The 23,561-nt window shown below is 50.1% G+C and overlaps 1 protein-coding gene across 1 annotated transcript in view; it reads right to left on the bottom strand.

Annotated features, from left to right (window-relative positions):
- The window catches only part of LOC138580072 (gastrula zinc finger protein XlCGF26.1-like), a 392,628-nt gene extending 377,964 nt beyond the window's left edge, over nt 1-14,664 (bottom strand). The window contains exon 1 of the mRNA XM_069650324.1: nt 14,543-14,664. Coding sequence (XP_069506425.1) covers nt 14,543-14,545 — 3 coding nt within the window. The 5' untranslated portion in view covers nt 14,546-14,664. The remainder of the gene's footprint in view (nt 1-14,542) is intronic.
- Nucleotides 14,665-23,561: the final 8,897 nt, after the last annotated feature.

Here is a 23,561-nt window from a genome sequence, read left to right as displayed (position 1 = left end):
GGTCCTCGCACACACAGCTGTATATGGCACTGCCCCAGAATACCTAAAGAAAAGAATCACTACCTACCAAGCAACTAAAACTTTACGTTCAAGTAGCACTATGCCCCTCTGGTCCCTTGTGATGTTGCCTTGTGCCCGCCACCCCCTTTGGTCCCCCCCGTTTGTTTTGTTTGTACATTTATATATAGCGCTACAAACCCTCAGGTATCTGAGCGCTGCTCATTTCTCACGGTGTGGTGCTCATTTATCGACCTCGGAAGGATGAAAGGCTGAGTTTGGCCCTGCCGGGATTCGAACCTGAGTCAGCAGGCTATGCACGGATGTCAAAGCGAGCGCTCTACTCGCTGTGCAATCTGACCGGTAACTATGAAGAAAATAGTGTGGGGTAAAGCATGTCCACATCGGAGAAGAGGATGGACAGAGAGCTATCAGAGAAATTCAAATTCCTAAATACACACAAATCCAAAAGGTTTGTTTGTTTGTTTATTTATTTATATAGCGCTCTTGACCCGGGGGTATATATGCGCTTTGAACATCAGGTTACAGGTAAAAGACAATAGTACAGTATTGATAGGGCATAGATAATAGTTTTCAAACAATATACATAAAATTGGACATTCGGAGTGCATACATATGTGGTAGGACAGTTATTTGTTGGTTAACCAGGAAATGACCTTGGTTCTGAAGGGTTGGAAAGTAGGTGTAGATTTAATATCCAGTGGGATGGAATTCCAGAGTTGTGATGCCAAAGTTGGGAAGCTGGATCCTCCAGCTCTTTTGAGGGAGTATTTGGGAACTGTTAGTTGTAATGAGTTGGACGATCTGGTGGTTCTAGTGTTCTGTCTTAGTGTAAATTTGTTCGAGAGGTAGGGTGGGGCAAGATGATTGAGGGCTTTGTAAGTAAGGCATATGGTTTTCAAGTCAATTTTCTGTTGGATGGACAACCATTTGCAGGCAGTTCTGGTGGCGGAGATGTGTTCCCTTCTAGGAATATTGAGGGCGGCACGGAGTGCGTTATTTTGTAAAACTTGCAATTTATTGATTACTGTTTTGTTGGCACCTACATAGAGGCTATTACAGTAATCCAGTTTAGATTGAATGAGTGCTCTGGCTAGGATGAGACAGTTGCTAGGGGAGATCAGTGGTCTGCAGGCCCTGATTAGTTTACCGGTGTAGGCAGTGGCTGAGGCGGTCATGTTGATTTGTTTAGCTAGGTTGATGTTCGTGTCTAGGTAGAAACCGAGGGTTTTTACGCTCTTGGCAATGGGTATGGTGTTACCGTCAATAGTGAAGCTAGTGTAGCCGGGACAGAGTTCACTGATAGTGTTCGGTGAGCCGACAAGAAGCAATTCAGTCTTGTCATCATTCAGGCATAGGCCATGTGTGGCCATCCATGCCTGAATGATGGAAAAGACTTCATTGATCCATTTGGCGTCCTTGTTGTAGTTGCCTGATAGGGTGAGGAGTATCTGGGTGTCATCTGCGTAGTTAGTATAGGTGACACCCAGATTGTCCAGCTTGTCAAATAAGGGCTTGGTGAAAATATTGTAAAGGGTAGGTGAGACACAGGATCCTTGTGGGACACCGCAGGTGATGGGGATGGGGTCAGCCGCTGCTAGGGGGGAGAAGACCCGCATGGTTCTGTTGTCCAGGAAAGATTGGATCCATGTGACTGCAGAGTGGGAGAAGTGTGCTGCCAGAGACAAATGGTTGCACAGGATTTTATGGTCGACCAGGTCAAAGGCAGCGGAGAGGTCAAGGAGTAGAAGGATGGCAGCCTTGTTTTTGTCTTTGAGTTCGTCTATCTGGCATTTGAGATCAACAAGGGCCGTTTCTGTCCCGTGTTGTGGTCGAAAGCCAGATTGGCGAGTTCCTAGTAGGTGATTGGCCTCAAGGTAGTCCTGGATTTGTAAATAAGCCACTCTATCCAAGATTTTTAGTAGGAATGGGACGGTGGTAATGGGTCTGTAATTCGTGGGGATGTCAGGGTTGAGAGTAGTTTTTTTTAGTAGCGGTAGGACCCAGGACTGTTTCAGATTGCTGGGGACCATGTTGTTGGCGAAGGACAGGTTTATTAATTTGGTGATAAATGGGGAGAGATCCCTAGCTGCATCTTTTATGATCTGTGCGGGGCAGCTGTCCCCCTTGCAATTCGATGGTTTAAGGGATGCTATAATTTTCTGAACCTCCAATATGGATACCTTTTTGAAGGTGAAGCCTGAACTAGTGGCAGTAGGTGGAGGGGGCGTGGGGAAGGAGGTGGGATCGAGAGTGAGTTGTTGTCGTTTGTTGTTGATTTTAGTTTGGAGCCCTGAGATTTTGTTAGCTAGGGCATTCTGGATCCCTGTGCACCAGGGTTTATCCTTAGTGCAAGAGTCAGTGGGGGTAATGGGGTTTTCTAATTCCTTTAGTATGTTAAAGAGCTCCTTAGTACTGGAGCTTGCCTGGGAGATCCTAGTATTGAGAGATTCTTTCTTGGCCCGTATAATCTCATTTTTGTAGAGGGTGGAGATGTTGGTGAGATTGGTTCTGTTATTTATAGAAGGCACTGATTTCCAGAGTGCTTCAAGTTTGTTTTTTTGTTGACGCAGGGTTTTGAGCTCCGGGGTGAACCATGTGTTCAGGTGCGCTTTGGGTATTCCTTTGCGCAGTTTCAGTGGGGCAATGATGTCAATGGCTTTGGCCATGGACTCATTGTAGGCGTTGACCAGTTGGTTCAAGTCCGTTGTGGCGGGTAGTGCGTTTAAAGTAGGGATCACCAGAGGTATTAGGGCTTCCGCTGTGATATTGCTCTTTTTCCTAGTAGGGCAGGCAGGTGCCATGATAGGCCTTTTATGTGCTGAGTTACTGGTAAGAATGTCAAACGGGAGGAGGTGGTGGTCAGTCCAGATAAGTTGTGTGGGATCTTTCGTAGTAATGTTGCAGTTAAGGGTAGTTATCCAGTCAAGGATTCTGCCTTTCGAGTGGGTGGGTTTGGAGCAAAGTTGTTGGAGGCCATGCTCCTCTAATGCCATGGCCAGGGCAGTGGCTGGGGTGTCTAGGGGGTCGTTAAACCCAAGGTTAAAGTCTCCGAGTATAATCAATTGTGCTGATGGTTTGGAGCTTTCAGCAACTAGTGAAGTGATGTCTTCCTCAAATGAGCCAGGAGGGCCCGGGGGTCGGTAAATTAAGTGCAGCGTAATAGTACTTTTAGGGGAGGTTTGAAATTTGACTGTAATGTGTTCACAGGATTTGAGTGGGGGAGCAGAGGATAGTCTGATGTCAAGCGTGGACTTAAAGATGATAGCTACACCGCCACCTCGAGCGTTCGGTCTATCTGCTCTAAGGATGGTGTAGTTATCAGGTATGGCTAGGGTAAGAGATGGACCTGCAGCATCGTGCAGCCATGTTTCGGTTACCGCAAGGAAGTCCAGGTTGTTTGTTAGAATAATGTCAGCGACTTCTGTGGCATGGGCGACTAATGATCTGACATTTAGGAGAGCTCCTTTAAGACTGGGATGGATAGTGTTGATGGGTGTTACAGTGTGAGGGTTGATCTTATTGAGTGATTTGGTAGGGCCTTTGCTAGGTCTGTGGTGGGTTCTGGCGCCAAGTCTAGAATTCCGATCGGAGGGGATGAGGGTAGTGTTACGGGAGTTGGTTGGGTTAGCTAATGTAGAGGTGTTGTGGTCAATGGTAGGGCAAGATGCTCTCGTGTTGATGGGGTTCTGCTTATAGACAGCTAGGTGTGTGTTAGCTGCGACATGCGGAACGTGTGCATGTCTATGGGTGGGAAGGGCGGACTTGGTATCCGGGGGGAAGGCTGGTGTGGTGGGCAGGAATGGTGTAGGGCAGGTGATCGGGTGGTGTCTTGGGCAGGCGGGTCTGACTAAACCATTATTATAGGCTAGGTAACTGTTGCCAGTGCAGGGTATGTTACTTTGCATGACACAGAAAGGGAACATGATCGCAGTCAGGCAGAGTAGCATGCTGGGGCTAAGGTAATGTACAGGGGAGTGGCGTGAAGGGGGCATAGGCGTTATAGGTAGGGCACAACACAATGCGAATGAGGTCTAGGCGACCATAGGGCACAACACAATGCAAGTGGGGTCTAAGCGACCATAGGGCACAACACAATGCGAGTGGGGTCTGGGCGACCATAGGGCACAACACAATGCAAGTGGGGTCTAGGCGACCATAGGGCACAACACAATGCGAATGAGGTCTAAGCGACCATAGGGCACAACACAATGCAAGTGGGGTCTGGGCGACCATAGGGCACAACACAATGCAAGTGGGGTCTAGGCGACCATAGGGCACAACACAATGCGAATGAGGTCTAGGCGACCATAGGGCACAACACAATGCAAGTGGGGTCTAGGCGACCATAGGGCACAACACAATGCAAGTGGGGTCTGGGCGACCATAGGGCACAACACAATGCAAGTATGGTCTAAGCGACCATAGGGCACAACACAATGCAAGTGGGGTCTAGGCGACCATAGGGCACAACACAATGCAAGTGGGGTCTGGGCGACCATAGGGCACAACACAATGCAAGTGGGGTCTAGGCGACCATAGGGCACAACACAATGCAAGTGGGGTCTGGGCGACCATAGGGCACAACACAATGCAAGTGGGGTCTAGGCGACCATAGGGCACAACACAATGCAAGTGGGGTCTAGGCGACCATAGGGCACAACACAATGCAAGTGGGGTCTAGGCGACCATAGGGCACAACACAATGCAAGTGGGGTCTAGGCGACCATAGGGCACAACACAATGCAAGTATGGTCTAAGCGACCATAGGGCACAACACAATGCAAGTGGGGTCTAGGCGACCATAGGGCACAACACAATGCAAGTGGGGTCTGGGCGACCATAGGGCACAACACAATGCAAGTATGGTCTAAGCGACCATAGGGCACAACACAATGCAAGTGGGGTCTAGGCGACCATAGGGCACAACACAATGCAAGTGGGGTCTGGGCGACCATAGGGCACAACACAATGCAAGTGGGGTCTAGGCGACCATAGGGCACAACACAATGCAAGTGGGGTCTGGGCGACCATAGGGCACAACACAATGCAAGTGGGGTCTAGGCGACCATAGGGCACAACACAGTTGCAGTGGTACGTTAGCGACCATAGGGCACGGCCAAATAGCAGTCATGAGGCATGGAGCACTAAGGGCTAAGGATGCCTGTACTATTAAAGAGGTGGCAGCAGTAATGCATAGAGGCGGCGGCGTTGGAAGCATGAGCGTATGTAGCAAACAGTTAAAGAAACCGAGTTCAAATGTTTATGGGTGCGGAGTAGCAGAGGGCATACTAGAAAGCACAATAGTATAGACTGAGGGTATTCCCACTACTCACAAAAGATTAAAGGTCCGTGGCCCCTGGCTCCTGATGCTCCAAACAGGCTCTCAACAGGCCTTTGTATGGCCTTCGTAGGGCCGCCGGCGCAACCGCCTGCCGGCGGATGTAATGGGCGGGATAAGCGAGGCTTAGCCTCGATGTGGCGCCGCGATGCGCCCGGCATGCGGGGGTCAGGCAGGAAGTTGGACAAGGCAAGGCAGGCCTTCGTTGCAGCTTACCAGCTGTTATGGCGTTTATATAAGCCTTTATATGGGGAAGTGCGATTCCCCGGAGAGATGTCTCAAAGCATGTCTGGAATAGAAACCCAACTTCAGAGAAGGTGAAAAACGTAAGAGTCACTAGAACCTCAGGTTCTCTCAATCTACACCTGCCAGCTTCTACGTAAAACACACCGGGCACTCTATAGGAATTTCAAGACCCAAACGATCTAAGTCATGGAGATCTCCAAGTAATGTTAATGTTAAAGGATATTTGTACCGCGCACTATCACCACCGGAGTGGTCCCCTGGCGCTCTAGCGGCTCTGAAAAAGGGAAGGGGAGTGAGTTAGTGGGAATAAGCTGGAATAGTTCAAGAGAGCAGTGATGTGCTGTTGGCAGCCTCAGCCAGTGGCAACACTTATAGCAACACAGTTCTTCAGGCCTTTCCAAACTCATCCAGGGCCTAGGGAGATGGATCGCATTTCCAGTAACTCCTTCAGCTCCCCTGGCTTCCGGTCATCGAGAGCTTGTACATCACCAGGAAGCATTATGGAATCTTCTCGATTTACTGGTTCTGTAAATACTCGCCTTAAAGGCCACTTCACGCCCAAAGATGCTATAAAATGACAGGGATCAGTCACAGATTTGGAAAATTTGGCTAAAGGAAGAATGGCGTCAGTGGACTGGGATTGTCAGTCCCTGTGGACTGGGACCGAGAGCCCCTTCCCTGTGGACAGGGAGCCCCTTCCCTGTGGACTGGGACAGATAGCCCCTTCCCTGTGGACTGGGGCTGTCAGTCCCTGCCCTGTGGACTGGGACCAAGAGCCCCTTCCCTGTGGACTGGGACTGAGAGCCCCTTCCCTGTGGACTGGGACTGAGAGCCCCTTCCCTGTGGACTGGGACTGAGAGCCCCTTCCCTGTGGACTGGGACCGACAGTCCCTTCCCTGTGGACTGTGACTGAGAGCCCCTTCCCTGTGGATTGGGACCGACAGTCCCTTCCTTGTGGACTGGGACTGAGAGCCCCTTCCTTGTGGACTGGGACTGAGAGCCCCTTCCTTGTGGACTGGGACCGAGAGCCCCTTCCCTGTGGACTGGGACCGAGAGCCCCTTCCCTGTGGACTGGGACCGAGAGCCCCTTCCCTGTGGACTGGGACCGAGAACCCCTTCCCTGTGGACTGGGACCGAGAGCCCCTTCCCTGTGGACTGGGACCGACAGTCCCTTCCCAGTGGACTGGGACCGACAGTCCCTTCCCTGTGGACTGGGACCGACAGTCCCTTCCCTGTGGACTGGGACCGACAGTCCCTTCCCTGTGGACTGGGACCGAGAGCCCCTTCCCTGTGATCTGGGACCGACAGTCCCTTCCCTGTGGACTGGGACCGACAGTCCTTTCCCTGTGGACTGGGACCGACAGTACCTTCCCTGTGGACTGGGACCGACAGTCCCTTCCCTGTGGACTGGGACCGAGAGCCCCTTTCCTGTGGACTGGGACTGTGAGCCCCTTCCCTCTGGACTGTGACTGAGAGCCCCTTCCCTGTGGACTGGGACCGACAGTCCCTTCCCTGTGGACTGGGACCGACAGTCCCTTCCCTGTGGACTGGGACTGAGAGCCCCTTCCTGTGGACTGGGACTGTGAGCCCCTTCCCTGTGGACTGGGACTGTGAGCCCCTTCCCTGTGGACTGGGACTGAGAGCCCCTTCCCTGTGGACTGGGACTGAGAGCCCCTTCCCTGTGGACTGGGACTGAGAGCCCCTTCCCTGTGGACTGGGACTGAGAGCCCCTTCCCTGTGGACTGGGACTGAGAGGCCCTTCCTTGTGGACTGGGACTGAGAGCCCCTTCCCTTGGTAAATCCCTCCCTGACAACATGAAGCTGTGGGAAGCACTTAAAGCTTTAATGTTCAGGAGTCCTTCCTAGTGCATTTCTAGCACGAGGAAGCATCCAGCCCCCTCCCAGTGCCACAATGCAACTATTTTAATTGAGAGAAACGTTTATGAAAATCCAGAGTAACACAGGGTATGGGTTTCTTTGCATGGACAAACACGCAGCACCTTGTAAAGCACAGAATACAAAATATGTATGTGGGCTGAAAAGGCTCCTGTAAAACTTGCGTTGCACGGCCGCTTCTTGATCGATGAAAGTCTGATATTATTGAGTTGTGTGTCTGACAACTCACTGGTGCACCGTTCCTAAAATAAACCCTACAAGAGCACCCCCAAGCCCTGGGTACGCACAGCACACATGGCAGGGAGCACACGCATTGCAGATATATAGTGTTGGGGTCAGCTTGCCCACTCGTCTTTGCCTTGCACCTGGTTTCCCCTTCAGAGCCCTTTAATAAGTGTGATGGTGCTGATGAATACAGACAGACAGACACACAGGCCAGCAGAGGTGCTCTTGCAGGGACGCTTCGCCCGCAATGGTGACCTAGGTGCACCCAGAGCCTGCACCCGAGATGTGAAATGCAGGAGTAGCTCACTCTTCTACAGACACTGCCAGCCATGCACATGCGAGGTAAAGGGCAGACACGCCACTGCTTAGGTGCCACCATCAGAGCTGCCGCCTTGTGTGATGCTAGGCAAAGAATTAGAAGCTACAAGGTGTTCCAGAGGGGCAGAGTCGGCCTTAGGGTAGGGCAGGCGAATATATTGGAAAAACTACACGGCCAGTACACACTAGAATCACGGAGCACCGCTTCAGGATTTGATGTAAGTCAATTAACTCACCACTAGTGAGCCATTACATGGAATACGGCCACTCTACAGAGGATATGCGCTGGTGCGTGATTGATGTTGTCAAAAACTCTTCCAACCCCTCTCAAACTCTGTCCACAAGGAGGCTCGTTGGATTTTCCAATTGGACACCATTTCCAATGGTCTTAATGAGCTATCTCCGCTTTGGCACTAAGGCAATATTTATTTAATTAATTTTTTAACTAGTCCTCTTCAAAAAAACTTTTTTACAATTTTTTCATAATTTTTGCATTTATGCATTTCTATATGTTTCTTTTTACCAATGTTTATCATTGGTGGGTTTTCAATTTTCTTTCATGCAGTTTCGAATTTGGTAGAATTAACACTCCATATGCTTTGGGGTGTGCTGCCCCTTTTCGCTTTGTAATGTTTTTTTTCCCTAGGATTAGTACCCTTTGCATATAGCACATAATGCCTGGCTTCACTAAAGTTTCAGCAAGCCTGTAATGTTAGTGTTAGTCCCTTGTCTATGTCTAACTCACATGTTGAGCTTGTCATTTTTTACTATTATGCAGCACTGCCATACTCATCAACCCATAGCCTGATACCACCAGTCCCAGGCTAGGAGTTTTCGTGTCCTGCGCAAAATACGAAGCGCTCCATGGGCATCCACATATTCATATGGTGAGTTTTTGTTACCTTTACCATACCTGCACACCAGCTGTATTAAATTACCGCTGCACATAAACTATCGCCACTTTTATGTCTTTGTTCTCCCCCTCTTTCACTTTAGGTGAAAATTCCAGATTCAGTTCGTTTTCTAATTGCTAAACCCAAATAATGTGCTGAATGCACGACATCTTGCATGGTGAGCACATGATGTGCCCTCTGAGGTACGTTCCGCCATGTTTTGATTTATGTGCCTTTCTTTTGCACAGCATTTTTTGCATTCTATCACACACATTTTTCACTATATGATCACATCTTTCACTTATTTTTCTCACTAGGTGACTTAGTTTTTGGGCACGCTCTTTACACTTTAAGGGCACCTTTCTGGTAACCTTCAAGTTTTCTGTCTGGGGGTACTGCCAACTTGGGTCTGGGGCACTGAGGCCTGATGCCTTCACCATATATTGGTATATTCTCTAGTTCTCTTCCCATTTAAAGTTAAACCTTTTGAGTTCACAAAATGTCCCCTGTTACTACCTTTTCAGGAGGACCCCCTACATTAAGGCTGTCTGTATTAAGGCTGAATGTGAAGATCCCAGTACCTGAGGAAGGTGGTTGTTACCCATCAATATACCACCGAAACGCCAACTAGTCCTATGTAATGGTCGCAGGAACTACATTCTCCTGCGGTTTGGCATCATGGACATACACGCTTTATAGCGGTAGGCGTAGTACACCCCCTTTCAGCCTGTGACAACACAGCAGATAAATGACTGTTTGGGTGACATTGTATATGTCGAAATTTTTTTCAGCCAAAATCTGGCTTAACACACAGCACTGTGCGACATTGTTTACATGGATAGCCAAAATTAGGCTTAGCAAACAATATTCTGTGTGATATATTTTTTTTTTGTTGTAGCCATAATCAGGCTCTGGTTGGCGCATGTACTGTGCCATTTTCACGAAATTGTTTAATCTGAGCCTTTAGACAAGTAAGGGTCAGCTAGGGATAATTTAAGTTTTATTAGCTATCTCGGAAAACTTTTATGATTTAAAATGTATTTACTGTTTTGCTAACACCAAATCATTTTTTGTCAGTTCCCATATATTGGGTTCCCATGTTTATTTCCTAGTGGGGTTGTACCCCTACTTCTGTGAACCTTTGCATAAATTCTGCTCGCATTGATTGTATGGACTAAATAGTCCTGTTTTTTTCTCTTTGTAAATTGCATTGTTTTTGTATGTTTTTCATGTTGTATGTACTTATTAAATTGACACATTGTCTTGTTACAAACTAACAATTAAAGCAAGTTTATAATTTTTTTATGCCAATGTACTTTTTCCCCCTTTTTTTTTTTGCTCATAAAGGTTACTTTGACTGGTGAGAGACCAGTACATTTTGAATTTGATTTAATCTATGTTTAGGCTACCAGGAGAATAATACTGTTAGCTCCACAAATTATATTTTTTGACTTTGTATGTTCAGGCACACCCTTGTGTTTATAGATGTCTGTTTGCTCCATTTGAGTGCCTGTACGTTTTGGAGTCCCTCTTTTGTTTATAATGCCCCTGCAGGGCGCCATTAGCCCCCCGCCACCTCGGGGGGAGTCTTTTAAGGGCTCCCTGAGCTGGCATAGTTGGATAAGGCGTGGCAGGTGCCCTTATGTTATTAAATGCACCCGCAACGGCAGGCGCATTTAACAACAATAGGGTTGTGCAGTTACTTTAAACATAAACCTCTCCTGTCACGTGGGGAGCGAGTGGGAGCAACGGGGAGGGGCAGGCGGCCGGAAAGGGCAGTTCTAGTTTATGTTTCGAGGAATAAAGACGTGCTTTATTCTTACTCCAGGTGTCCGCCTCTTATGGTGTGCTGCGCACGTGAGAGGCCGTGTGGGTCACTGTCGGGCTGGGAGAGCTTGGACGGTACATTTGGCGCTGAGTGGCAGCAAAGAACGTGCAGTGCCGGCATCCCCTCATCGCATGTGTGCGAGGTGCAGCAGTGCAGCGATGGACACCGTCGGGCCCGAAAACGGTTGGCCCATTGCAGATTCCCGGGCACCCGCAAGGTGCCCAATGCTGTCAAACCTCAGAGGACTGCCTGCGCTTGTGGAAAGCAGTACGAAGAAGATGAGTTCCCACGCGGGGGAACTCAGCTGTCAAAGGGTGTGCAAGTGCTGGCTCCGCCCACTGTTTCTCTGAGCCCACCGAGCTCAGAGAAACATACAGCAGAGGCCAGAGTGAAAAGCAGAAGGCAAACGTGTGCCGCATGTCGGGGACAACGCGCATTACAAAGAGACTAAAGAAATAAAATTCACGAGCGCATGGCCATGTGTGGTACAAAGGCATCACAACACGCAAGGGAGACGAAAACATCCATCACCATAAGGGAAATACAGTGCAAGTGCATCTAAGGTCAGTCAACCACACGCAATCATACAGTGGGAAGCAGCATTCCAGACCTGCAATTCATCACTGTAACACTGTGAAAACATGTCTGGGGATGACGTGCACCCTTTCCCCATCACCCCGGCCCCGGTTCTACCGTCCAGGGTCCAGGACAGTCTCATAAAACAATTGGCCACGCACTTTGACCTCATAGAATCCAACACGTTGGGGACTCGCTGGATAAAATAGGTTAGACTAGAGACTTTGAAGTGTGCATCAAGCCCATAGGGCCTCTTGATGAAGAAAAGAAACGCAGCCTTCTCACCCTGTCCATAGGCACAAATGTCAGGGACATAGTGGACGAACTCCCTGCAGATTCAACTGACACCTAGGCAAACCTCAAATCCACACCAACCGAATACTTTACGCCGCACACGAATGTGGATTACGAGAGACACACATTTCGCACGACAAAGCAGATCAAAGGGGAATCCATGGACACTTTTGTCATGCGGATGAGGCTAAAGATGAAGCATTGCAACTTCCACACTTATTCAAATGAGAAGGTGCTACGCTCGCAAATCATCGCAGGGTGCGAGTGTGCCGACTTTCAGAAGCGACTACTACAAAAACCGCACCAGTTGGAAGAGATCCTATGACTTGCGCGCTCTGACGCTGCACTCACATCTCAAGTGGAAGGACTCAGGGGGATCAAAATATTGCATGGCAAAGGTGAAAGCATCAACAATCTGGATGGACCTGGCATCTAAGGGTAATGGTGAGCCGTTCTGGCTACGAATTCCCACACAAGGGACTGTGTCCTACTATCGGCCAGCAGTGTTCAGCCTGTGGCGGGGACAATCACTTTAAAGCGGTATGCCGCATGTACAGAAGTCAAATGAGAGGGGAAGGAACATGCAGACGGCCACATCAAGGCAGAGAAAGACAGCCATTAAGTCCACTCGGGCCATCGCCTCACCCATAAGAGCCACCTCAGCTAAGGCACAGAGATGAAAGAACAAACAAAAGACCACAAGAGAGCATCCGGAGACTGGAGAGACACCAAATCAACACCTTCGAGATCAAGGAGAAGACCCAGGAGATATATATGCTACGTTGTTGAACACTCACAGACGGAAAGCCGATCGAGTGAATCATCTGAGGAAGACCCCAGGAGGAGAGAGAAAAACAGGGAAGAGCCAAAGAAGAGGGGTTATCTGTACGCATTAGGCAACCAGATTGCAAAGGACCACAGCCCCATTCTTCTGATGCAAATAAACAACTTGGCAGCAAAATTCCTAGTGGATACGGGACCGACTGTGAACGTCATAAGTGAGGAAGTGTATGATAATTTACCACAAGCCCCTCATCTCAAACCGGCACAAATCAACATCTACCCATACGGATCCAAAACACCACTGCCGTGCAAAGGGTAGTTTAGGCATCATGCTCCTACAAAGGACAGTCAATGAAGATCCCAATGCATGTTCTGAAGGCGGCCTCCAAAAGCGGGTGCATCTTGATCTACAAAACTGCCATTGACATGGGCCTCATCCATATGTTATACAGACTCATGGCTCACAAATATTTCAACCCAGCTGCAAAGATTGAACAGCTATTCCCAGCACTGTTCAAGGGCCTCTGGAAGCTGAAAGGGAGACAGATCGAACTCCATATCGACCCCCAGGTGGCTCCAGTAGCGCAACACTACCGAGGAATACCCATAAACATACAGAAGCAGGTGAAGAACTTTACAAGCTCTGCGAGGCAGACATTATTGAACCCGCAGAAGGGCCAACCCTGTGGATGTCCCCAATCGTCCCAGTGCCAAAAAAGGAATCCACCGACATTCGCATATGTGTAGATATGCATCGTCCAAACGAGACCATATTACGAAAACACCTGTAGAGAAACAAGGCAAGACATCAGCTGCTTATTAGCAGTCAACGAAGAGGTATCCAAAACAGAAGGACTACTACTCAAGGGAACCAAAATATTAATTCTCTGCTACTTACGCCGCAAAGTGCTAGACTTGGCACATGAGGGTCATGCAGGAATAGTATCCACAAAGAGAATGGTCAGGCAAAAGGTCTGGTTCCCTGACCTGGATCCAGAAGTAGAAGACCTCCTCAAACAGTGCCCCACAAGCGCAGTGATAAATCCTCATACGCAGCCTGAACCTCTACGAATGACCGAACTCCCTGAAAATGCTTAGGACAAAATCACAGTGGACTTCTTTGGACCATTGGAAGGGGGTGAGCACATACTGGTTGCAGTGGACGAATATTCCTGCTTCTCTGACGTACAGCACGTGCCTTCCACGTCAGCATTTCACACTATACCAGCACTGGATAGAATGTTTGCCATTTATGGTATTCCTAAAATATTGAAGTTAGGCAATGGACCCCCTTTCACGGGACAAGACTGTTGTTACTTTAAACATAAACCTCCCATGTCATGTTGGGAGGGGGTGGGAGCAACAGGGAGGGGCAGGCGGCAGGAAAGGGCAGTTCCAGTTTATGTTTGGAGGAATAATCACATGATTTATTCTTACTCCAGGTGTCCGCCTCTTATTGTGTGCTGCGCACATGAGAGGATGTGTGGGTCACCATCAGGCTGGGAGAGCCTGGACGGTACAAGGGTGCTGATCAGCACCCTATCCACATGATGATTACCTCCCTGCTCCGACGCGGCTGATCAGCACCCTATCCACATGATGATTATCTCCCTGCTCCGACGCGGCTGATCAGCACCCTATTCACATGATGATTACCTCCCTGCTCCGACGCGGGAGCGAGGAGGTTTCCATTGGAATAGGGCGCTCATGTATTAGCATGAGCGCCCTATTCCAGTGATGAACCCCCTGCGAGGCGCCGGAGCAGGGAGGGACAAAACAAATGTGGCGCTCTTGTCCTGTCCCCCACCCCTCCCTGGGGGGGAGGGGCGCTGTTGCATCTAAGGCCGCGCCTGCCGGGGCGTGGCATGTTGGGTGGACTGGGGGGCGCTGATAATCCTCGAGCCCTCACCCGCCGAAAGATGATATCTGGTCTCCTAGATGCAAACTGTGGGCGTGATGGAGGGGCTGCCCCAAAACTGCATTAGCATTAAAATAAACCCTCTTCTGAATGGCACAGAGCTGCTGCGCTGAGCTCGGGGTCCCCGGCGTTCACTGGGGTCAGGGGGTGCCCTCCTGGGAGGGGGGTGTCCAGCCGAGCCCAGGCCTGGCACTCGGGGCACTCACCATGTCTGCGGCCGAGGCCTCCCCGGGCTCCTAGAGAGACCCTCCGGGTATCAGGCTGGAGCCACAGGGCGGAAACCTGCAGGAAAGAGCCCGGGACTCAGGGGACACGCTGGGGGGGGGGGGGGGGGGGGGGGAGCAGGCTCACAATAGTGGCAGCCTTCAGGACACCGTCACCGCGCATGCGCATTCTGGGACCTGTCCAAGGTATCTGCGCATGCTCCGTCTGGGCACACCTGAGCCACGACCACAGACTGTATCTGCGCATGCTCTATCGGGGAGTGTTCAAAAGTATCTGCGCATGCTCCTTCTGGGCGTACCTGAGCATGAGCTGCATCTGCGCATGCTCATTCTGGAAACACGCCAAGGTATCTGCACATGCTCCGTCTGGGCGCACCTGACCCGCAACCACACACTGTATCTGAGCCACACCACACATAGTATCTGCGCATGCTCCGTGTGGGCACACTTGAGCCGCACCCACACATAGCATCTGCGCATGCTCTATCGGGAGTAATCAAAGGTATCTGCGCATGCTCCTTCTGGAAACACGCCAAGGTATCTGCGCATGCTCCGTCTGGGCGCACCTGACTCGCAACCACACACTGTATCTGCGCATGCTCCGTCTGGGGCTGCGAAGGTATCTGGCATGCTCGTTCTGGGCGTAACACACGCTGAATCTGCGCATGCTTTTTCTTGGAACACGACAAGGTATCTGCGCGTGATAATTCTGGCCACCCTCCACGGTATCTGCGCATGCTCATTCTGGGAGCACTCCCTGTATCTGCGCATGCTCATTCTGGGAGCACTCCCTGTATCTGCGCATGCTCATTCTGGGAGCCTTCCCCTGTATCTGCGCATGCTCATTCTGGGAGCACTCCCTGTATCTGCGCATGCTCATTCTGGGAGCACTCCCTGTATCTGCGCATGCTCATTCTGGGAGCGCTCCCCTGTATCTGCGCATGCTCATTCTGGGAGCACTCCCTGTATCTGCGCATGCTCATTCTGGGAGCGCTCCCCTGTATCTGCGCATGCTCATTCTGGGAGCACTCCCTGTATCTGCGCATGCTCATTCTGGGAGCGCTCCCCTGTATCTGCGCATGCTCATTCTGGGAGCGCGCCCCTGTATTTGCGCATGCTCATAAAAGATGTCTCACTTGCACCCTCAGCGAAAGAGTACTTATTAAGAATCTAAGGTCCAGTTCCTTCACAATGGTGACTAAAACCACCACAGCAATGTTGTGGCCCACAATATCCACGCACAGACTGCGGTTGGGAATTATGGCTTTATTAATGGCAACCAACATAACACAACAGCACAGTTCATGTATACTGTGCAAGAACCCAACCCATAACGTTCATCTGGGGAGGGCTGTTTACACCAGTGTCTGAGGAGGTATTCAGGACTGTGATTGTGCCAACCGGTGTGCCCAGGTGCAGGGCCAGGCTCTAACCGCCGCTCTCACTGTGTCCATGTTTATACATGCCAACATTCCCACCCACCTGGGAGGGAGATTTCCTCCCAAGAATCGGGAGACAACATTTGTGTAGGAATGCATTGGGCAAAGATGTATATTCGACGGGAGAACGTGGGGAAAAAAACGGGAGTCTCCCGCCAAAATCGGGAGGGTTGGCATGTATGCATGTTTCTAGCTTTGCTCCTGCCTCTCGCAAGAGTTCGGTCTGCCGAATCTCGCAAGTCTGGAGGTGACGACGTGGTGAAACCCCAAATAGCTGGGTAAGGAGGACGAGTTGGGCAACTAGCCCGGGAAAAACAAGAGGGGCGGGAAGCCCGCCAACCAGTTAGAATGCCCATGAAATGCAGACAAAGGTGAGGGGTGTGCCAGAGGGCTTATAAGCCACCAGGCAACTGGCTGTCGGACCATTACAGCACAAGGACGCCTGACAACATAAGGAAGGAGGCAGCAGTTTTTTCCTCCCACCCACCCTACATAATGACTGCGGAAGTGCAATGCGTTGCTGTTGCAGAACGGCGAGGCAGTGTTTTTGTGACCAGTAGCACTATACAGACTGCTAATGAGCAGTGGAAAAGCGGGAAGGGTTTTCGCTCTTCTAGCATTCAGCGCCCCTTTGAGGCCTAAGCGGAAAGGGCGCTGGAGGTATCGATGAGGGCTCGGCTTCCCCAGACAAAACGGCAATCCCCCCAGCACACGAACATCTGCAAGGGCAAGTGGGGTTCAGACAAGAATGTTTGGGTGAGCTTTGGCCTACAGTGGACTTGGTTGGGAAAGGGGAAGTAAGGTTTGGAAACAGAACAGTCAGTTGGTCGCCGCATCTTCAGAACTATTTTCACAGAGTGTGGTGTGCAGTGTTTTGAAACATGTCGTTATTAGCAATCTTGTGAAATTAAATCCGCAGCCTTTTATGCCAACAAAGAAAGAATGCCTCATGCTGCACCTTTTTCCATAGTTGGGTAGCAAGGCTGGCGAATGGAATGAGCAAGTATGTTGGTATAAGTATGAACAAATGCCCAGGTTATGGATCTCTACATATCTCCCTCATTTGGTTGAGCAGCATGGTGCTATTCCAAAACAAAATCTGCAAAATGTACAGGTCTTTTTCTTTATCTTTGGGGCAGGATCCCTCCGGACTCCCCAACATGCTGCAGGTTCTCTGACTCATCAGTCGGCTAATATCCTGTCTGACTGGTCTCTCCTTGTATGTTGGGGTCCTCTGACATCGCACTTCGCGGTAGTTGCTGTGCCTCGCTGATCGACCTGTCAGCCTCTGTCTCGTTCTCCTTGCGCACTGGCTCGCAACTCACTGGGTCCTGTGGTTCTTTAGCCCGTCTTTCGAATAGTGCCAAGTTCCATCTTCTCCCATCCTGAGTACACACATGGTTGGTCCCTCTCTGGCACACTCTGAGGGGTCTGCTGAACTTGGACCCTGTCACTGGGTACTTATGGGATAATTTTATTTTAATCAGGTCACCCTCCTGTAATCCATTGTACTGGGGGCTCTCCTTTTGTAGTTCCAAAGTTTCATGTGTGTCTTGCCTTTCCTCGACTTCTATACTAACTTGTCCATGTCTATGATGTCATCCTCCCTTACCATTGAAAACCAGGGTGGCACTACGGTGGTGGCTGCTGCTCTGCACCCTCTCAGCAGGCGAAACTGGGAAATATTTGTGATCCCATTGGGGGTCAGGCAATGGGCGGCAACTGCCTCCTTGACCATGCTGTACGGGTCCTTGCCAGGCGCCATAGCCATTCGCATTGCCCCTTTGATTAATCTATTTGTCCGTTCCACCAGTCCGTTGGCCTGGAGATGATACAGTGCAGCCTTTATGTGATGTATATTATTGTTCTTCAAGAACCTTTCCCATCTCTCTGGCGATGAGTTGGACTCCATTGTCTGTAACAAGTTCTTTGGGTGTAACGCTCACCTGATTCCCACGGAGGCGCTGATCCCGGCTGGGCTGCTATCGTTTCTTCAATTGAGAAGCGTAGAGCTCGGACGACTCTCAGGACTGGGCTTCCTCTTATCGAATGTCTGACTTGCAGGGTAAGTTTTCTGCAGGTGGAAGAAAAAGGGTTAATCACCGTTTGATGGGATTTCTTCTCCCACCAATCGCCAGTTTCTCCCACAGCCTAGCTTTCTACTTGTCTCGGCAAGCTCTCACCTTAGGCGTATAAATGCTGAGCTCTCCATCCTGCGTCTGGTGCAGGGGTGCGTGGATTCCAGTTACGTCACTGGATGAGTTCAGTGTTGAGGCTCAAGTCTTTTGCGGCCTTAGTTGTGGCACTGGTGCTGGGATGCCGAAGAGCGACGCCGCCGTTACTGCACGAGCGGATGCCTGTAAGTATACTGTAGTCTTTAGGCTTTAAAAGATGGGCACCTCAATAATGTCCCTTTTCCTTTGTTTCAGGCCTCGGGATGCTGTGGGCGTAGTTTTCCGTTGCCGCTGCACGTGCCGATGCACGTAAGTATAATGTTCGTTGGCCGCTTTTAATGGCACCTCTAATAATGTCCTTTTTCTAGTTTTCAGGTGCCGGGATGCTGCGGGCTTTATATCCGTTGCCACTGCACGTGCCGATGCACGTAAGTATAATGATCGTTGGCCGCTTTTAAAGGCACCTCTAATAATGTCCTTTTTCTAGTTTTCAGGTGCCGGGATGCTGCGGTTGATGCGGCCGCTTCTGCGCGTGCAAAAACTGGCAAGTTAAGATGAATGCGACTGCCTTCACCCGAACCCCTTTTTAATTATGTCCTTTGCCTTTCAGGTGCAGAGAAGCTGCCGAAGAGAAGGCCGCGGTTAGCTCCGTTGCAATCACGGATGGATCAGGTAAGCGGGCGCGGCTGCGAGCGAGTTGCACTTTTCTAACCTTATGTTTATACTTTGCAGGTTTTGCCGGTGACTGGATTCCGGGATCTGGTAAGTATTGTTCTGTGTCTTTCTTCATCCACAGGTTGCTGCGCGGTAGCTGAAGATGACTCTGGACCTGGAATGCAGGAGCCGACTCGGTGAGCGTCCTGCTGCTGCTGCAGAATAACGCGAAGCACGTGTTTTCCATCGGGCGTGGTTTAAATAGCAGAGAAGTGCTTCCAGTGTGTGTTCTTCCACCGGTTCCACCCAGGTAAGAAAAGAGTTCCTGAATGGAGGGAATAGTTCCTCCCAGCCCTGATGGCTGGGGACTTCAACCAGACTGGATTGTTCTGGGTAAATATGCAGCATGGTCTGCCTCAGGTAAGTCCACCCAAGCATTATTACACTGTTTATCAATATGAGCCCGGCGCCTATGGCGCCGGGACTGAAACCCTTCATGAGCCTGGCGCCAAAGGCGCCAGGACACGGTCCAAAGGGCCCCTGTAGGGGTCTGCTGGGTCCGGAGTAGTGGAAGATGGGTCTGCTTCCGAGGGCGCTGGGCCAGTCCTGGCCCCTCGGGAGTAGCACCCATGACAGCGGGCAATCCTTCTCTTTGAAAGATTTCTTTTAGAATACCAATAACAGTGGACATCGTTATGCCAGGGACAAACTCTACTTCTACCCACTTAGATAGCTAGTCGACTACCACAATGCCATGCCTGTTTTCTGTCCGCATTAACTCCAAAGAGCCTATGAAGTCCAGCCCTAGTTTCTGCCACAACCCTTCTGGTTTTTCTGTGGGGTGCAACAGAGCACCTTCAGCCTCTTATCGCTGTTGAGGCACTCGTGACACCTTTCTGTCATTATTTTTATATCTTGGTCCATGCTGGGCCACCAATATGACTCTCTCACTTGCCTCCTCATCCAGTTGCTCCCCAAATGTCCTGCATGGGCCCTGCACATGATGGTCTTCCTCAACAAAACAGGTGGAATGGCTTGATAGCCTCTCATCAACATGCCCTTATTATGTATGTATTTATTTATTTATTTATTGTTCGCTTGTTAGGCGCTCATACAGTAAGTACATTCTGTTTCAAAGCACCCACAGGGCAACAGTAAGGGATTGAAACATTAAATACAGCGGAGGGTCAAATGGACGACCTACTATGCCTTGTGAGTATTTAGAACATGTGAGTGGAGGTAGGTGCTGGGGTGTCAGTGCTTGTGGACTAGCAACAGATGAAGTTCATGGTATGGTAAGTGCTAAATGGCCTGGAGATGCCATGGGTAGTGTGAGCCACCAGGACAAGGCCGGAGGGTGCTGAGGCAAGTGCTGAAAGGTAGACAGAAGTTGGGCGATTGGGTGTGGAAGGTCAAGGACCCCGAGGATGCGTAAGGGACCTAGGCACCAATCACAGCAACTGTGTGATTAGCAAAGAAGGGAAGGAGGAGGTAAAGAGGAAAGTCTTGGGGAGCTTCCGGAATTTGATAAAGTCCTGCTCAAGACGCAGAGGAAGGAGTAGGCTGTTTCATAGGAGGTAGCATGCTGAGGAGAGAGGTCGACCTCCTGCCCTCTGTTTAGCGAAACGCTTTACACACAAAGAGTTGGTGCCAGAGGAACATAGCACTCTAGATGGAGAGTCTTTAGTAAGAGAGAATTGCAGATAGCGTGGTCACCGGGCCCCAGACGGTCTTGTGAATGATGCAGAGGGATTTGAATTTGATCCGTGCAGCAACTGGGAGCCATTGAAGACTGTTTAGGGCAGGAGAGATGCTGTCCCTGGGCTTAAGGCCAAGGATAAGTCTTGCTGCACTCCTCTGGATTAGCTGGAGTGGTCGCAGTGTAGAGGAAGGTAGATTCAGGAGGAAGCTATTGCAATAGTGAAGCCTAGAGAGAACCAGGACTCAGGTAACGTTGAGCTTCTTTGGGAAAGTAAGAAAAGGGAGAATTCCTTTGAGAAAGAAGAGCTGAAAGTAGGACTTCTTGCCAATTTCCTAATTGTGAGGGAGGAAGGAGAGAGAGGAGTCGAAGATGACTCCCAGGTTTCTGGCTTCAGATGAAGGAGCAGGGGGAGAGCCCACAGAGGAAGACCAGAGTGAGGGGAAGAAGGAGGGAGCAGGGATCCCAATCGGAAGGATCTCAGTTCTGCTTGCATTGAGGCAGAGATCGTTGGAAGTGCACGAGGACTGGATGGAAGATAAGCAGTCAGGGATGATGGAAGGTGCAAGCGAGTCAGCAGGGAGTTTGAAAAAGAGTTGTGTGTCGTCTGCATAACACTGGAAGTCGGAAGGAAGAAGGAGAGGAGAAGGTGCCCAGGATGACCTAGGAAGAGTGGTCACTTAGGAAGGAGGTCAGCCAGTTCCGAGATACTAAGGGTATCGTGGAGCCTTTGTATGAGGATGGAATTGTTGACCATGTCAAAGGCAGAGGAGAGATCGAGTACGATGAGGACAGCAGGGGACTTGAAATCCAGTGATGCGAGCAGTTCTTCATGGGTGTTTAGAAGAGCAGTTTCCATGCCTCTGGATGCTCGGAATCGAGATTGACAGTCTTGGAGACCACCAACAAGTTCAGTGGTGAGGTGAGTTGAGGAAAGGCCAACTTCTCCAGCAGTTTCCCCAGGAAGGGGGTGATAGAAATAAGGTGGTAGTTGGCTGGACAGTTAGGGTCTGCTGAGGGTTTTTTCAGGAGGGGGCACACAAGGGAGTGCTTACGGGAGGTAGGGAAAGATCCAGCGGCAAATGAGTGGTTGCAAAAATCAGCAAGTGTGGCGGCAAGAGAGCCAATGTTGTCCTTGATGGTTCTGGAGGTGCGAGATGAAACCTCTTTGGAAGAGACCTCATGGAGTGCACAACTCTGATAACTTCTTCCGGTGTGACAGGGGCAAAGGAGGAGAGCGAGGAAGGTGAGGAACCTTCCTTTGCTAGTGAGGGATGCGTTGGGCAGGTGAGTAACAAGGGTGTTCAGGATGTCATGGGTTTTTGCGGCAGAGTGTGTGGCCAATGCTTAGCAGAGGGCCTGGGAAAGCAGAGGGGTGGAGGAGACTGTGGAAGTGTTGACTACTACTGTGCAGATTTTGAAAAGTTCAGCCATGTTTTTGGATGCACCAGATACCCGGGCCTGAATGTGGGCCTTTTTCTTGGCACGGATGGAGAGTCTGTATTGCCTTTGGAGCAGGCAGGTGAGCCTGAGATTTGCCAATTCCATTTCTCCGCTTTGCACTTTCGTTTCAGGGCTGCAAGTTCGAAGTCGTACCAGGTGTTACGCTAGGAGGCGGGTTTCAGGCGGATCCTCATGACGACTGGGGCAAGCATGTCAAGGGTATTGGTGATGGCCAAGGGGAGGTTGCTGAGATCAGAGTTGGTGGGGAAACGGGGGGATTAAAGTGGATGAGAAGGCAGCAGCAGGCACTCGTTTCATCGGGCGGATGTTCATGAACGAGCTTGGCAGGGCTTTTGCGGGTGCAGTCAGAGGGCCAGTGGGACCCAGGTGGGAGGAGAGAATAGTCTGACCAAGAGAGAGGGGTGACGAGAGGGGGGGAGTTCAGAGTGGATGAGGGTGTTCAGGATGTGTCCAGCCAAGTAGGTTGGACTGAAGGGAGAATGGAGAGGAATAGAGAGGTGCAGAGGTCAATGAAGAGAGCAGATGCTATGACAGAGGAGTCCAATTTGATGTTGAAATCGCCCAAGAGGAGGAGATTGGAGGTGGTTGAAAGTCCAGAAGACCACCCTGTCCCTATACCGGGAGTCTATCCCTAGTGGTCTGATGGTGCGCCGTAGCCAGAAGATTCTCCCTATCCGACAAATATACACATCCTCCTAAAAATGATATTGTTAAAAAGGTCAGACACAAGAAATAGATTACTAAATAAAGACACTAAACATTAGATTACACCTTTTTCATGAGTGACATGGAGGGTACAGCAGTCTGGAATTTCTCTCTGTGTTTTAATCACCAATTCAGGCAGTAATTCTGTCATGTCAAAGCTTGTTCTGATCATGTAAAACAATGTGCCCTCGAGAAGAGGGGAAAACCCAATACTTAAAGGCTGTAAACCTATCTAGTCATAGAACAAATTATTTGTGACGTGTGCAATTTTCCTGAATTGGACATCGTCATCTACATGAGAAGGCTCATGCATGGATTGGTCGATCGGTTTCGATAACCATAGTAATTTGGGTCATCTTCTTCAGGACCAGCGGTTCTTATCATGGGGTTCACTCGTTCTATGGACCTTCACTGTGATCCAGGCGACACCTCCGTTTCCTAGGGGGAAACATAAGGTGGAGAACAGGGGGGTGAGTATATCCCCTGCAAAACACACATACTCATCAGTAGCTGCGTGCTGTCAGTGTGTGGCCTTTTAGATCCCATTACCGTTTATGGTGCAATGGTTCAAAGGACTAGCGTATGTGCCCTTTTAGTTACACCTAGCTAAGGTGGGGAAGGAACATGGGAACGTGAAAAGGTGAGGAGAGCCAGTGATTAGCCTGCACTAGTTCATTCATAGGATGGGTCACCTCCATGTTGTATTCAAGTGGGACACCTCCATGATGTATTAAACAGGCATGCGGACAGAGACTGCATCAAGTGAAGAAAGTCCTACCTGAGTCCCAGCAGTTGTTAGTCTGCACGTTCGAAAAACCACCATTCATCAACTGAAGGGATGTAAATAGCCATCAGCACTTACTGAT

The sequence above is a fragment of the Ambystoma mexicanum genome, chromosome 3p (assembly GCF_040938575.1).
Source record: "Ambystoma mexicanum isolate Mex_15411 chromosome 3p, UKY_AmexF1_1, whole genome shotgun sequence".
Taxonomy (NCBI): domain Eukaryota; kingdom Metazoa; phylum Chordata; class Amphibia; order Caudata; family Ambystomatidae; genus Ambystoma; species Ambystoma mexicanum.
The sequence above is the reverse complement of the archived record's forward strand: the minus strand, read 5'-3'. Positions and strand labels throughout refer to the sequence as shown.